The sequence below is a fragment of the Lolium perenne genome, chromosome 1 (assembly GCF_019359855.2).
Source record: "Lolium perenne isolate Kyuss_39 chromosome 1, Kyuss_2.0, whole genome shotgun sequence".
Lineage (NCBI taxonomy): Eukaryota > Viridiplantae > Streptophyta > Magnoliopsida > Poales > Poaceae > Lolium > Lolium perenne.
The window spans coordinates 247788999-247805769 of NC_067244.2; the positions used below are offsets into that span (position 1 = coordinate 247788999).

The 16771-nt window shown below is 45.9% G+C and overlaps 2 protein-coding genes across 2 annotated transcripts; both read left to right on the forward strand.

Moving 5' to 3' along the window:
• Window positions 1–4518: 4518 nt before the first annotated feature.
• Window positions 4519–9235, forward strand: LOC127327542 (uncharacterized). The gene is made up of 2 exons (XM_051354322.2): window positions 4519–6170; window positions 8938–9235. Exon 1 carries the CDS (start codon window positions 5081–5083, stop codon window positions 6143–6145), a length of 1065 nt encoding a protein of 354 aa, XP_051210282.1. The 5' UTR covers window positions 4519–5080; the 3' UTR covers window positions 6146–6170; window positions 8938–9235.
• Window positions 9236–13416: 4181 nt separating this feature from the next.
• On the forward strand, window positions 13417–16563 carry LOC127327543 (cation/H(+) antiporter 28). The gene is made up of 2 exons (XM_051354323.2): window positions 13417–13907; window positions 14038–16563. Exons 1-2 carry the CDS (start codon window positions 13764–13766, stop codon window positions 16354–16356), a joined length of 2463 nt encoding a protein of 820 aa, XP_051210283.1. The 5' UTR covers window positions 13417–13763; the 3' UTR covers window positions 16357–16563.
• The last annotated feature ends 208 nt before the right edge of the window (window positions 16564–16771 follow it).

Sequence of the window (16771 nt, forward strand, 5' to 3'; positions counted from 1 at the left end):
TGGATTTAGATATGTCACCGAAACTAGGATTTCATCCTATGTGCAACATCGTTGACTTATATGAGGAAATCTCAGTCAACACTAGCATGGACACAACAATTAAGACATGTATCATCACAAAGCGGATATGGAAACTTTATGCTGGCGAGCAGACCCTATGGGTTGAGATCCTTAGGAACAAGTACCTCAAGAATAAGGACCTACTCGTCGATGCCCACCAGAATGGCTCAGAGTTTTTGGAATGTCATCCAGAAGGTTAAGTCCGTGTTCTGCTTGGGGGCAAGTCACCAAGTCCGAAATGGTTCTTCCACTCGACTTTGGTTCGATTGGTTGCATGGGTTGGGGCCCCCGAAGGACCGCTTCCCCTCGGTATTCGCTTTGGCTCTTGACCCGGAGTGCTTTGTGTCTAGTGTGTACATTGGAGGGGAATGGTACACCCCGCCGTGTCAAGCACGGGGACAACAGGACCTAGGTATTTGGAATGCCTTTAGGAGGGAGATTGTGGCCCCCCACCTTTGGGGAGGTTCTCTATCCAATCCCTGTACACGAAGTTGTGCCAAGGAACCCTAGAATATGAACAAGCATGTTTGCTAACTTTTCATTGTACTATTTTGTTTTAATAAAACAATATAACCATATCCGCGAATTATTTATTTTTTAAATGCAAGCTACGAGACTATGACTCTCACATTCGCATTCTTGTACATGCCACAAATGGTAAAAAAGAAGTTACAAAATTCACATGAGTAAGTTTCTACTTGATCAGGGTTGCAAGCGGCATCCCACGTAAGCCCGCAAAAAACTATGTAGTTTAAACTAAACTAATTTTCTTAAAATATATTAACTAACTTGACTGGTTTTGACTAGGAAGCGAGTCGGATCGGTAACGAAGGTATATACTATAAAACATGTATCATTAAAAAGTTTAGATGTTTTTTTAATTATGCTGGTTAAATTGATGTTCTAAGGATGCACCGGTCTTATAATCAGTAATGAAGGGAGAGGCCTACAAGAGCAAGTAGAATAAATCCTACTTAACTGGGTATGAATATTAAAATAACTAGCCAGGTGGCCCTCGCAAATGCGAGGGAATATATGGGCACTCATTTGTCGAAAAACCTCATATTATTTTTAAATGCAAGTATTATTCTATAGCCGCCATTAATTTTTAAGATAATATCAATGATGCGTATATTAATCATTTTAATTAACCACAAATATTAAGTATGTATTTTCAATAAACAAATTGCCGCCCTATTTGACATAATAGTATATTACTCTTTACATCTTTTGTATGCTCTTGGGGTATCCTACATTGTTCGATGCCATCCTGCCATTAAATATGTTTCTCTCTAAGGGGACAATGCCAAATTGGAACACATTAGCATTGTGGCATGCTTCCCTTACACTTTAGGGCAACTCTTTTGTTTTGATTCCAATATTTTAGGTAAATTTTATATTCGCACGATTGAAAGGGCACATAAGTTAATATGAACCATATATGCAATGATATGTTCACTTAAATCGTAAATAATTAGTTAAGGGTTTACGTTCTATCGACTAATAAATGACCTCACTCAACGGGTTCATGACTGAACGTCTTCTACATTTGTTCTTATAATTTTTGTTAAGTGACCGCTTATATGTGCAGTCAACTTCATTTGATGGTCCAAACAATATATGTAATTATATCAATGGTTTCAACTATTCCAATTTTTCTTTGCATCATTCACTTGGTAAGATAATAGCTGTATTAGAATGTTTGAGCCAACACCAAAGTTTACATATATGCACATATATTGAAAAATTATTTCGATTCAAGTAAGTTCATATTCCATATAATTCACATATGAATACATTGACGCCATCTTGTGTTTAAGTTATTCCGACTTTTATTGTACATAATCACAAGATCACCATACCTATCTAATTATATACATACAAAAATAGGGGTGCAACACAGAAGGTGAGAAGTGATAGAAATTTCTGCACAATAAATATGAAATATCTGATTATTAATAAAAAAATTCATTTTTATTTGGATCCTTGGGTGAGGACAGGGGGTTTAGTTTATTTCACAATTTTCACACATCATATAAACTTAGATAAGATGCTTCTCCTTAGAGTATCTGCACATAGTTCATGGATCAATATTAATTCATCTTAACATACATTAAACAAATTCATACATCAATCGAGTTGCTTGTACGTTAGGCTAAGACATGACTCACACCTTCCTTTGTAAGAATATATATGTGAATATGAGATCTGCAAAAGGAGGGTATGAATATATCTACGAACTTCCGGTGGTAAAGTTTTCATAAACAAATGAGAATATTTTTAAAAATAAATATAATTTGACAAAGTTTTAACCAAAAATTGACAAATATTTTAGAACCCATAAAGGTAATAAATGTCATTTGTAATTTGTAAACGAAGAACCATCTATTATTAATTTGACAAATATTTTAAAACAGAGCTAGCATACAACCATTGGTGTGAAATGATATCAATGGATTTCTACTGTTCCTTTTTAGAATTAGAGAAACTCTAAGTAATAGACAATGACACCGGTAGATTCTGAAGAAGGACACGAATGGAGATTTTTTATGGATTCGCCCCTGGTAATTGAAGGATGCAATAAGTAACCGCTAGCCAACGACAAATTATTTTTCTATGTTTCGAAGAGGATCAACTAATTTTTTTCTATGAAGATATCCGTTCTTGTGAAGTTTAAGTAGTAGATCTACAGCGGCACGGCAGGCGGGATAGTAGGCTTCGGGGGGAGCCGCCACCTCCTTGTTGGCGGCACAAACTTTGTTTATTTTTTGACTTTCTTCTATGTGATTGATACACCTTTCCAATGCGTATTCCCAAAAAGAAGTTTAAGTATACTATTGGTTCTTGTGATTTTCGTTATGCGGGTGGTTTATTCATCTTCTCTAGCATGCATGCATTCATGGATGGATTTGGCTTAGAATTCTTTGACACAATAAATTCTGAGCTCAATTCATATTTACAGTATATGATAGGAAAACTGGGCACATGATCCCAAAATTGTATCCTTGATACATTTATACCCTCTCCATTTCAAATTATTATCTTTGTCAAGGCACGTATGTCTACTAAAATGCATATTGGACACGTGTATATTTCACAAAAGTCGATTCAGTTAATTTGGAACAGATGGAATATTTGACACACACATAGCCATGGTAATATATTTGGCATACAATCATGTCAAAGGTTGATATATAACATGGAATTAATTGTTGTAACGACCATATGATTTTTTCTTTTTATTTGTATACCACCAGAACCCATTTATAAAAGGATATTCAAGCAAGCGTTTAGTTTTTTTAAGTCTTAAAATACGTATGGAAAAATCTGTGACCGTTGATCATGTCAAATGGATTACCCAATTACCTTACAACTTATCTCTTATTATATCCTAAACATAAATTTTAGATCGAACCTTTAGAATAATTTAGATGATTTGGCTTAAAGTGGTATCTCTATTCGAGTTACATATATTGCTTTTATCATATAACAATAATAATATAATAATATGTAGTTTAATAATATAGTGATTTGATGTCACATATATTTTGTGAAAAAGTTAAGTCAAATTTAGAAAATATTTGATTTTTATAGTAGGTAAATGTACACTTATTCAGGGACGAAGGGAGTATGCTTATTTTGTTTCCACGTCCAAATCATTATGAGAGCTCTGTACAAAAAAATGTATTGATAGCTGAAGCACACGTCGGTTCCTTTGCATCTAAGCCAATCTATAACGCTGGGACGTGCTAATCGTTTTTTATGCTCTAACACGTTAGTTTGGTGAGTCCTGATAATCCACGATCTATTCCATACATCGCTGCTATATTTTCTCCTTTGCTTTTTGTTCTCTCTAACACGTAAGGTATATTAGTCATGTTAGTCCACAATTTATGCCAACGGTGAATCCATACCATGGTTTACAATATGACTTGGTCCCACCAAAATAAGATACGGAGTATGTAAAATGGAACAGAACGTCTAACGTGCCAGATATGTCATGCGTACACGTTTAATGCTTTACGTAACACCTTTTATTTTTTAATCTTAGCCGTGAATATTAAGATCAATAGACGATATCTTTTTAGTACTATGTGGATTAACCTGGTATCATTATTTTAAATCTTCGTATTGTGCTTTTAGTATATAATAGATGTAATTTTATTTATTTGAATGATAGAAAGAAGAGAGAAGAGGAGTGGGTTCTGGTAGCTTGTAGTTTTTTTTTTTATGAAAGTGAAAAATGGATACTTTAATGAACATGACACACTTGGAGCCGACGCCGAAGCCGTGCGGCTGTTCGTCCTCGTTTCCGGGCAGAGCAGGTGATCACTCCCCTCCCCAGCAGCAGAGGCGACAATTATTGCCGCCTCCCCGCGCGGGCCCACCACACCACCCCATTCCCTCTCCCACCACCGCGAGTCTTCCGTGTGCACTGCCTCTGCCTGTGCTGCTGCTGTGTCTTCTCTCCCCTCCTTCGGGGGAGCGCCCGGACGAAAACGCAACGCGAGCCGACCAACGGCGACCACCTCACCTCCCCACGCCTGCCGTCCCGCACCAAATCCCCGACCTGCCCCTGCCGCCCGCCACCTCCCTCCCAGGGGTACAGCCGTAATTCTTCGCCGCCACCGTATTCCGTCCGGTCTCCAAACCCCGGCTGCCTGGCTGCCTGTCGGTCGCCGCGCCTGCCTGCCTGCCTGTCATTATCACACACGCACAGCCAGCCTCTCTCTCCGTCCGTCCGAAATACGGAAGGAAGGAAGTAATCGCCGGTTGCCCGGTCAAACCCATCCAACGGCGGGCGGCAGCACGACTCCGATCCGGCCCGGTCCGGTCGCCACCATGACACCTCCTCGCCGCTCACGTGCCCCACGCGTGCCCGTCTCCGCCGGCACCCCCACCTCGCCGTCTCCTTTTATTCCCCCCTCACCGCCAGCCCCTTCCAAATCCGCACCGGCCCCTTACCGTCACGACCGCGTCCTCCTCTCCTAGGGTTACCTTTCCCGGCGAGATCTGACCGATGGAATCCAGGGAGATGGCGTCGGCGGCGGCTGCTGCCGCGGCCGGGGCTGGCTCTTCTCGGGGCGGCGGCAGGCTCCCGCCGCCCAACCCGAACCTGCCCTACCGCGAGGACTGCTGGAGCGAGGGCGAGACGGCGGCGCTCGTCGGCGCCTGGGGCAGCCGCTACGAGGACCTCAACCGCGGCAACCTGCGCCAGAAGCAGTGGAAGGAGGTGGCCGAGGCCGTCAACACGCGCCGCGGCGCCGCCGCGCGCAGGCGCCCGCCGCGCACCGACGTGCAGTGCAAGAACCGCGTCGACACGCTCAAGAAGAAGTACAAGGCCGAGCGCGCCCGCGGCGGGCCCTCCGCCTGGAGCTTCTACGACGAGCTGCACCGCCTCGTCGGGCCCACGCTCGCCGCCTGCGCCGCCAAGGCCAGGCACCCCTCCCACCCCCCCGCCCTCCACTTCGCGCTGCCCATCCACCCCGCCGCCTCCGCCGCGGGACGGAAGCGCCCCGCCTCGCCGTCCCCATCCCCGTCCCCGACCTCCTCGCCCCTCCGCATGGCGCTCCCCATCCAGCCCGACTACCGCCGCGGCGCGCCGCTCCCCACCGCCGCCATCATCCAGCACGCCAGAGCCGCCGCAGCCGCCGCGTCCGGCTCCGACGCCTCCGACGATCCCCCCCATAACAACAACAACAACAGCCCCCACCACTCACCCTCCCGCTCCCTCTCATCGCTCTCCGGCGGCAGCAACGGCCGCCGCCGCCGCAGCGAAACCGATGCCGGCGCCGGCGAGCTGGCCAGGGCCATCGAGGCGTTCGCCGAGATGTACGAGCGCGTCGAGAGCGCCAAGCAGAGGCACTCCCTCGAGATCGAGCGCGACCGCATCGATTTCATCAAGCAGCTCGAGGTCAAGCGCATGGAGAACTTTGTCGACGCGCACCTCAAGCTCGCCAGGGCCACCAAGCGCAGCAGGAGGACCGCCGCAGGGGCTGCGGCCAATGGTGGTACAACCAGCGCAGCGGAGCTGGTTTCGTCCATGACTGCGCTGCCTTTCCTCTCCAACTCCACCTACCTCTGACGTTGTTGAGCAAGGCTTCATTTAGGTAAAGTTTTATTTGCCAGTTTCAGACTTTCAGTGCAATAATAGTATTGCTGTAGATTATGGTTTTTTAGTTTGATCTGTGTCCAGTAGTGCATTCTTGCAATGCTAATGTAGATGTGCCAGTAGTATGTGGCATGGGGATCCTGGTTGTTAATGCTTTAGTGATTGAAGTGTCAGTATCATAAACAAGCCTGGGTTAACTTAACATGATTGTGTTCTGTAAATTGTTACCTGTGCAAAGTGCCTATCTATTTTCAAGATTAATTAAGCTAATCCTTTACAAGAATTCTGGTCAAAGCTCCTATAGTTAATTGCTTGCCAAGTTATGTGGCATATGGGTATACTTCAAAGTTGCAGACGCATAATTTTATCTGTGATCCCATATACAATGACATTTTGATGATTGGAATTTATTGTTATTGAGTTTGGCCTTGATGGTAAGGTGGCAGACACATTTAATTTGTCATGTTCTGTATCTATTCATTAGGGTTGATATGTTGTGGAATAAATGCACCCTCAGTTTCTAGGGAGTCTCTCCTTTGGTAATATGGGTTTAAGCAAGTTTGGTGAGCTCAATTTGATTGTGTGCTGTAGACTGTAAGTGTGTGCTTATGTATTCGTAAGCTTAATTGAACTAACCTCAGTGTGGGTTTGGGTTCGTTGAGTTCATGTTTATCAATGAACATCTGTTCTTATGGTGAATAGATAGATTGTCAGTAAAATTGGGACTCGGTTCCCCTTTATACATAGTTAGGTTAATCCAACCTAAAAAAAAAGTGCCCAATTGGCTGTATGGTGAACCCCAAAATGATTTGGGCTAAGTATGGTCTCTCTTTGAGTTCATGTTTATCAATGAACATCTTTTCTTATGGTGAATAGATAGATTGTCAGTAAAATTGGGACTCGGTTCCCCTTTATACATGGGTTAGGTTAATCTAACCTAAAATAGTGCCCAATGGGCTGTGTGCTTAGCCCCAAAATGATTTGGGCTCAGGTATGGCCTCTTTGGGTTCATGTTTATCAATGAACATCTGTTCTTATGGTGAATAGATAGATTGTCAGTAAAATTGTTACTCGGTTCCCCTTTATCCGTTGGTCAGGTTAACCTAACCTAAAAAAGTGCCCAATGGTCTGTCTGTCCGTTCGTGTAGTTAACCCCCAAAATGATTTAGGTTCAACGTTTTCCATCCATTCACTATCTTTTCAATCATGAAATGGTTGAAGCAGAAGATCAGTCCTCATATATGTTCACAAAGCATGCTTTGGAAGTGTTGTCCTAACACTTAGGATTCAATCTCTGAAGTGGGAAGTGTCGTATTAACAATTCACACATTATTGGATCAGTCTCTGAAGTCCTTCGTGATCAGTATTCACACCCTCTAGTTTGAATGTTTCACCAGGTCGTGGAGCTTCCTGACACTAACTCTGAACATGAAACGGTTGCTATATGGTTCATCTTGGATAATGTTTTCAAAATTGTTTTCTATGTCTGCTGGTATCGTTAGCAAAGTAGAATAGCCAAACGTAAGAATTTATGTTAAAAGTGGTCCAACCTTAATAAACCAATGGCTAATCATTTAAACCCTAATAACCTAATGGTTAACCTATATTGCCTATTAACACAAAATGGTTCAATTGGTTCGAATCTGAAAGATAAATGGTTAACCAAATCCCATCTTGAATTGTCAGACCACTTTACCCGTCATGACATTTATGGTCTAAATTTGAAACAGTTGGGTTCACGTTTTTGTATTGAAATACTGATGCATCAGATCATGTAATGAATAAATTTTTGTTCCTTATGTGCTGCATTTTGGACTATTTATGAAAGTGGATGTTGATAGACTTCTTCCAATGGCCTTGGCCCTATTGCGTTATGCCATTCATAGTTCATACGGTACATTTTGTGTTGTTGAGAGAATGTTTGCTAGATGTTTTAGCAGTATACTTTCATGTTTATTTGTTTGCCTTGTGTGATTTTTAATGCATCTTTATGATTTTAGCCTTGACTTTTGAATCCTATGTTTGGTATGCTGAGGTTCATGGTGGATTAAATTCTACCAAATTGTGGTTATGCAACTCTATTATATATAAGTTAGCCTGGCTTGTGTTCTTCACTTATTTTACCCTAGAAATCAAGAGTGGGTCAGCCACATAATGGAATACCTGTAGTCTTAGAATTTAAGCCTAAACTAGGAACCACTTGGATTTACTTGGCAAGCTAAAATCAGCCTGCACAGTATCTATCCAATTTGACTGGAAATCACCTGGATGCACTCACTGTTTCTTTTCTGGACTAGAACTCCAAAAGATATTCAGAGCTTTAGTGAGAATTCCTAGGGTTTCTTTTGTCCAGCCTCAGAGTAGGCTCAAGCCAAAATAATCTTATAGAGCCAAAATGCAACTTTTGAGCTGGTTATTTTCAGTTCTAAACCTGTGCTGAACTTTTGGGCTTATGAGCTGTAAACTTACAAAATCACAGATCACTAGTATTGCAATGATAACTAATACCAGTGTCATGTGTTTTTTTTTTCATACTGCTTATAACTGGAGTCTGCTGAAATTTAACATACTGTATTCACTATCAAGCGGTGGAATGTATGCTTTGATCTGGATTGTTGTGTGATTATTCTGCCCGTGTTCACTGTTATAAGTCTTTAGTCTTTACCCCTGTTGAGCTGCTGTGCTACCATGCTTACTGCAAAATAAACAATTTATTTCATATATATAAGTGATGAATTGACTGTTTTCCTACATCTCCTTTACAGATTATCAGTTGAAGTTCGTCAGTTCAAGACATGGAGTTGCTCTTCTTTGAAGGCTTGCTCCTGTGCACTATCCTTGGGAATTCTGAAGCCAAAAGCTCCTCTGCTTCGGTTCATTGTAGTTAGACTCTGGTAGCATATGAAACATCAAAGACTAGAAATTCCTAGTGTAGATCCATGTTGACATCGGTATCTGTTCCTGCAATTCATGTATTGGTTTATTGACATTGTAGGTATTTAACTCTTGACATTCTCTTTTATTAAGAAAACTGTAATGAAATGAAATCAACAGTTTTTATTATTTGGATTCATGTCCACCTGCAGTTACATGTTCTTAATTCTCAATTCTGTTTGGAATACTGTACAATTTTGGTACTCCGTTTCAGTTTGCTGGGGAAGTGGGCATCATCACATAACAGTCAATGTATCACACAGGCGGTACCGAGTTGACAGACCCAAAAACTGAACATCAACTATTGCTCTGGACTGCTCGTAGGTACTGTAGCAGATTATAGCAGTAGTAGTTTTTTAAAGAAAGAGTGTGGGTGATTTAGTATAACTTTGCTGACACTTATTATGGATTGGAGGGAGTAATATATATTCTTAGGGTTTAAAGAAAGATTACTATAGTAAGTAGCTTTTTTTGAGTTTTTTGTTTTTGTTTTTTGAGAATCATTGAGATCTTTATAGCAGTAGCATGCTAATGACACTCTTCTTTTCCTGCAAAATGATCCAAGAGTAGCTTTAAATTTGAGGTGGATTCTCACCTGTTTTGAGCAACTTTCTTGCATGAGGATAAATTTTCATAAAAATGAGCTTATTTCCATTAATATGGATGCTATAGAAACACAACCTTTACTTGACATTTTCCAATGTGTTATGGGTAGTTGTCCTGTTAAATACCTAGGGATTCCATTACATAATGATAGGCTTAAAAGAGAGGATCTACAACCTCTCATTGAGAACATTCTCAAAAGAATCACTAGGTGGGAAATTGTTGTCCTCTGCTGCCAAAACAATTCTTATCCAATCTTGTCTTGCTAGCATACCCATATATCTACTTTCCATCTTTAAATTCCTAAATGGACCTTGAAATTGGTAGATACATAAATGACCAAGTTTATGTGAAATGATGAAGAGGGTAATCACAAAATCCATCTAGCAAACTGGCCTTCTATCTGCATGAAGAAAGATTTTGGAGGCCTGGGTATTCCTAATCTCCAAGATTTGAATATCTTCCTAATTGGTTCTTGGATTAAGAGGTACATTCAGAGTGAGGGAGCAGTCAGAATCCTTGATGCTAAATATAACACAAAATATCCAAACATTTTGTCCGTCCATGATCTCCAACCTTCCACATTTTGGAAAGGAGTGATGTGGGCATCCAAGGTAGTTAAATTTGGATATAAATGTCATATAGGCAATGGAAAGTCCATAAAAATTTAGGAGGATATCTGGTTTGGAAATTCCCCCTTAGCAACTCAATTTTGGGATCTTTATTTTGTTTCTAACCAACAAAACAATATCTGATATTTGGGATGGACATGACATTAGATGAGCTTTTAGGAGAACTTTTACTGAGATGATGATTCAGTGGCAAGAACTCTTAGAAGTTGCTAGGTTCATTTTTTTTAGGGAGAGGATCATGTAATCTGGCAGTACAATTTTTCTGGGATTTATTCTTCCAGTTCTCTTTATGCTATTATTAATTTTCGAGGGATAATCCCTATTTACTTGCCACCTGTCTGGAAACTAAAAATTCCACCTAGGTGCAAGTTTTTCTATGGATGTTCTCTCAAAACAGATCATGACTAGGGATAATCTTAGAGCTAGAGGCATTCCCAAGCCTATGAAGTGTGAGATGTGTAGTGAATTTGAAAATGTTCAACATTTTATGTTTGAGTGTATAGTAGCTAGAGCCCTCTGGGATCTGGTGGATGAGGTTTTTAGTATTCATGTGTTAAATTTTGATTGAATTGCTTCTAAGTGGTTATGCAATACGAGATTTACACATTTCAATGTAGTTTCATCTGCCATCCTCTGGGGTATGTGGCTGAATAGAAATAACCTTGTCTTTAACAAGGTTAGATAGATCAATTTGAAACAGGTCTGGTGCCTGGTTTACTTATTCGAGACTGGAAGAAACCTTTTAAGGAGCTAGAAAGTGAAAAAATGAATAATTCATGGACCTGCTATTTGCCAAAATGAAATTTCATATCTGCCTCCATGTGGGGTGAAGTGCCCCTCCTTCGACTGTGCCTCATCTTGGAACTCAAGCTATGAAGGTAGGGCGACCCTGGCGTATCTCCAGGAGCATCTGGTCAATCTCACAACATCCATGTGGTAATGTGATTGAAAAACAAAAGCTTTTTTTGGGAGTCTAGCGCGGGAGAAGAAAAAGAGGACGCTATGAAAATGACACATTCGCATGACTTGTTTTTGTGTTTGTGAACTTTGAGAGTGCTGAAATTAGCTGGAAGTTTGGATAGTTGGGATGGCAACTTCTTCCTCTTCCAGTGTTTTCCAGTGCGTAGTTCAGAGAGATGTGTTTACTTTCCGTTGGACAACTTTTCCTTTCTCTAGCTGTTGAAACTTTGTATGACTTCTTTTCTATGAAATGGCGCTGGGGAGAGATCCTTGTTGATCTAAAAAAATGGAGGAGTTAAATTCAACTTCCCCCAATGATCAGATTTGTGTCAGCGAGTACCCAATGTAAGAAATATGTCACCAGTGTGCATTATTAAAAAATTACTAACACAACATAACCCTTAAATTTATTTTCCATGAGCTGACAAGAATGGCTCACCTATCTGATCTGGCAATGCCAAGTGGACGCGTATTATTACAGTACGTTGCCTAACTGGCTAGCAAAGGGAGTATGTAATGTTTTGTCTTGCCAGCCGATGGACAACCCATGATTAATCTCATTTCATAGAAATTAAACTCTACTGATGGTCCAGTGCTGCAATTTTTCCCATTTAGCATGTCTAGATGTTGTACACTCGTGTGTTTTATTTTTATTTTTTATTTAGGAACTTTCTTGCCCAGACCATGTACAATGTCAAGTTGTGACATTTTCATCCAATTATGATGTTTGGATGCCCAACACTGGTTTAGTGTGCTACTTTCTTCAATTTTCATGCCTACATGTTGTAGTACAATGGTTCAGCCTTGCCAATTTACAGAAAATTCCTGGCATTTTGGAGTTTTTTTTTGAAAACAGACAAAACCGCTCGTGGCTACGGTCTGGTTTCCCTATGGCCATTTTGGTTGTGCTTCTACAGGGGCTAGCGCGCTGGGAATGGCGTGGCCGTCGTGGTGCCACCGAACTAGCGCCGTCGATGGCTAGCTCTGGGTCTGGCCGAGCCTTGCCAGCCACAGCTCTTGTGTTCTCCTTGCATGAGTCTAGTTGGGGCTAGTCCATAGCATGATTTCTGTCGGTGGCGCGACAGTGATTTCTGCTTTGTTCGCTCTGCGTCCTCGCGACGGCGACCGGATTTTGGATCAGGTTTGGACCTTGGCGAAAGTCACACACATCTTTGCTTGTGTCGATGACGACATCACCTGCGGGTGTTGCTCCCTTGTTGAAGGCGCCCTGATGATGGCCCTCCTATTCGAGATGAAGGACTCTGTCCCTCCGCCTCAATATGCTCCCTTTGGGAGCCTCACTTCGTGCTAGCGTCTCTGGCAGTGTCTTCTGATCACCCTACGGCCTCTTGCTCGTGTCGTAGCCCTCTCGCAACATCAACATGGCTGCTTTTACACGGTTCTGTTGCGGTCGCTGATGCCCTCTTTAGCGCCTTGGGGGGCTTTGCTACTTCGGCGTTATGCCATAGTTGTTGCCGGTGTGCCTATCCCAATGCCAGGGGATGGTGTTTTGTTTTGGTCTAGACCTAGCCCGAGCTCCAGGAGTGGTGGTTTCGGGTCTGGTTGAAAACTTTGCAGTACCTCGATCTCTGCCAACGACGATGACACGTTCTTGCGCCATTCACCTTCTTGGAGGCGTCGTCGTAAGACCCCCCTCCTTTGGCTCCTCAAGTTCTACTAGGTTGCGTGCCCGTCATTGTGTGTCCCCTTGGGCAGTAGTCTTGACGCGGTAGAGGTTTGTTGGTGTGGACATGGTCGCGATCGCTCTGGTGCAGCAAGAGACAAGGCTCCCTCATCTTGGATCAAGTTGGCGCTTCGGCTTGATGTTCTCTGTGTTGTCTCTTGTTATGTTGGGTTGTGCGCTTTGCGCGTGTGTGTTGTAACCTGTGTTGTAACTCATGGCCGATTGTGGCTTCGTTAGTTCAAAGCCGGGCTCATTTCGAGCCTTCCGTCTAAAAAAACAGACAAAACCTTCACGTAGGTTAGTCAAACAGTGCTGATTATTGATAGCTGAACAAATCCCAAAAGGGGCTATGAAAGAAGCAGTGGACATGACATCGTGTTGGTCTAGCTAAAAGGTTGTAAATATAGATTGTGCAAGCAAGATGCCGCGGAAACGTGTAGCAAAATGCTGTCTAAATATGGACCTATGATGTGGCTACCTGAATGCGGTGCAGGAAATCTAGCAGCTCGCGCGATCTAATTTCAGCAACATCGATCGCAAACAACAGCTGGGGAAGAGAGAAGACTGAAAGGGAAAATGCCCCGCGAAATGCTCTGTGCCAGCCGCCCCCTGTTCCTTGTTCGTAGCGCAATCAAGCCAAATTTCTCCTGGTCAACTTCTGTTCTCCGGTCGATCTGATCGAAGAGGATTGATTAGTAGGTAGGTAGGTGCCGCGATCGTGTAAGACGCCTGCTGAAGGATTTTACAAGAGTGCGATCGATCTCACCGGTCTGCAGCCATGGATTGCTCGATGACGAGCAGCGTCCTGTCGGCCAACTACAACACCATCCTCTTCGAGTTCGGCGTCACCCTCGTCACCAGCAAGATCCTCTACGCCCTCCTCCGCAACGTCTACCAGCCCCGCGTTTTCTCGGACCTCCTCGTACGTAGTCCCCACGGGCATCAACCTCCATTTGATTTCTTGTTTGTTCGTACACTCTTGCAATTCGCTGACATGGCTCTGCTTCTTCTTCTCGTCAATGGCGATCGATTAATGGCGGCCGATCGAGCAGCTGGGCATCATCCTCGCGCAGTTCCGGGTTCTGTCCATCACCAACGCCATCAACCTGGTGTTCGGCAAGATCGGCAGCTTCATCTTCGCGCCCTACCTGTTCGCGCTGGGCGTGGAGATGGACCCCTTCGCGCTGCTGGACGGGCCAACCGGCGACGCCGTCGTCGCCTACGCCGGCATCATCTCCACCTGCGTCCTCGTCACGCTCTTCCACACCCCCGTCATGCAGGACAAGGGTGGGATCGTGCACGAGCTCTCCCTCCGCGCCTTCCTCGGCCTCGCCATCGCGCTCTCCAACACCGCCTCCCCCGTGCTCACCCGCCTCGCCACCGACCTCAAGATCGCCAAGACCAACGTCGGCCGCCTCGCCGTCGGCGCCGGCATCACGTCCGACTTGGTCACCACTCTCCTCATCGCGCTCGGCAGCATAATATGGCGCGACAGTGACGCTGACGGCACTGAAGGCCCCGGCTTGTTCCGGCAGCCGGCGCTCACAGCGGCCGTGCTAGTGGTGGTTGTCATGTCCGGGTTCGTGTCCAGGGTAATGGCGGACTGGGTGGACGGGCGCAACCCGGAGGGCCGGCGCATGCGCGGGTTCGACCTGTCTCTGGTGGCGCTGGTGGCGGCGACGCTGTGCTGGTTCAGCTCCGTGCTCCGCCTCGACGTCAACATGGCCGCGTTCCTCGTCGGCCTCGCGTTCCCGTGCGACGGGAGGGTGTCGCGGCTGCTGGTCAGCAAGATCAACTTCGTGCTCAGCTCCTTCGTGCTGCCGCTCTACGTCGCCCACGTGTGCCTCTCGCTCCGGCAGACCACCGACGACATCGAGGCCTCGGGGCTGACCAAGAACGAAGGGCTGCGCGTCTACGTCATGAACCTGCCCTTCCCGTGGTGGAAAGTGTTCTTCGTCACCGCCATGGGCACGCTGGGGAAGCTCGTGGGCTGCGCCGGCGTCGGGCTGCTCCAGGGGCTCGGCTGGCTGGAGGCGCTGGCGCTCGGCATGCTCCTCAACGTCAAGGGGTACTTCCACATCTACTGCGCGCTGGCCGCGTTCGAGTCCGGGATAATCACGGACAAGTCGTTCATGGCCATCATCTTCATGGTGGCGCTCAACGTGGCGGTGACGCCCATGGTGGGCATGGGGATCGCGTCCTGGGCGCGCCGGAGCGTGCAGTGGCGCCTCATGGGGCTGCAGCACCACGACCCATCCACGGAGTTACGGCTCGTCGTCGGCCTCCACGGCCCGCAGGACGTGCCCACTCTGGCGTTCCTCATGGAGACGCTGCGGTGGGGCGCCGGCAACGGCGAGCTGGCATGCTACGCCGTGGACATGGTGCAGCTGACGGACCAAACGGCCGCGACCATCGTTAAGGGAGGCGGGTTCGACGGGGTGACTGTGGTGGACGAGGAGGTGTCAGAGATGCGGAAGCTCATCGGCGAGGCGCTGGACGCGTACCAGGCGGACTGCGGCGGCGACAGCGACAAGGTGAAGGTGCGCAGGCTGCTGGCGCTCTCCTCCTTCCCGGACATGCACAGCGACATCTGCATCTGTGCCGAGGACGCGATGGCAGCGCTCATCCTTCTCCCGTTCCACAAGACCCAGTGCCTGGATGGCACCATGGACGGCGGCCACTTCGGGTTCCGGCTGGTGAACCAGAAGGTGCTGCAGCTAGCGCCATGCTCAGTGGGGATCATGGTGGACCGAGGCTTCGGGAAGCAGCGCTCCCCTACCATGACGATGCCAGATGCACCGCAGAGCGCGGTGGTGGTGGTCTTCATCGGCGGCGCCGATGATCGGGAGGCGCTGACGCTGGCGTCCTTCATGTGCAAGCATCCCGGGATGCGGCTCACGGCACTTCGGATCGTGCAGAACGCGACGGCGCAGGCTCGGGCCAAGGCGAGGACGAGCCTGTTCGAGTCCAAGAGCCGGCGGAACATCCAGCAGCCGGCGTCGGTGCTGGGGCAGGAGGAGCTACAGGCGCAGGCGGACGACAAGTACTTCGCCGAGTTCTACCGGAAACACGTCGCAGGGAACAAGGCGGTGGGGTACCTGGAGAAGCACGTCGCCGACGGGGCGGAGCTGGTATCGGTGCTGCGGGGGATGCAAGGGGAGTACCGGCTTTTCGTCGTCGGCAGAGGGAGGGACCGGAACTCGGTGCTCACCGAGGGGCTGGAGGAGTGGGCCGAGTGCCTCGAGCTCGGCCCTGTCGGCGATATCCTGGCCTCGTCGGACTTCTCCACCACGGCGTCGGTGCTCATCGTGCAGCAGTACGATGCCAAGAAGCACTACAAGGTCATCGATGAGGAATTCATGCCATTGTGATCAAGTAGTAGCAGTAATGTAATTCCTCTCATGACAGTGCAATGCATGTGTAAATCTGTATGTATAGTAGCTGTGGCGGAGCCTCATCGGAGCCCCCCTCCTGCCTCTACATCTGTACGATTATAGAAAATTAGCGGATATTTAGAGTTTTCAAGTGATTAAGCATCAAAACGAGCTTTCTAAATTGCTAAATGTGTGCAATCCTTAGATGGTGTCACCTCCCTGTTGGTCAAAGCTCTGATTGAATTGTTTTAGGGGGCAATTTGAAAGAAAAAAAATTGGCCATGTCAAACTAACGGATGCGGAGTGTCAAAAACTCTCCCGCGATGCAATTCCGTGACCCACAATTCACGATTTAGAAGTTTTCCACCAAAACGCCTAAGCTGTGTTTGGATGCATAGAATTTGAGTGTGGA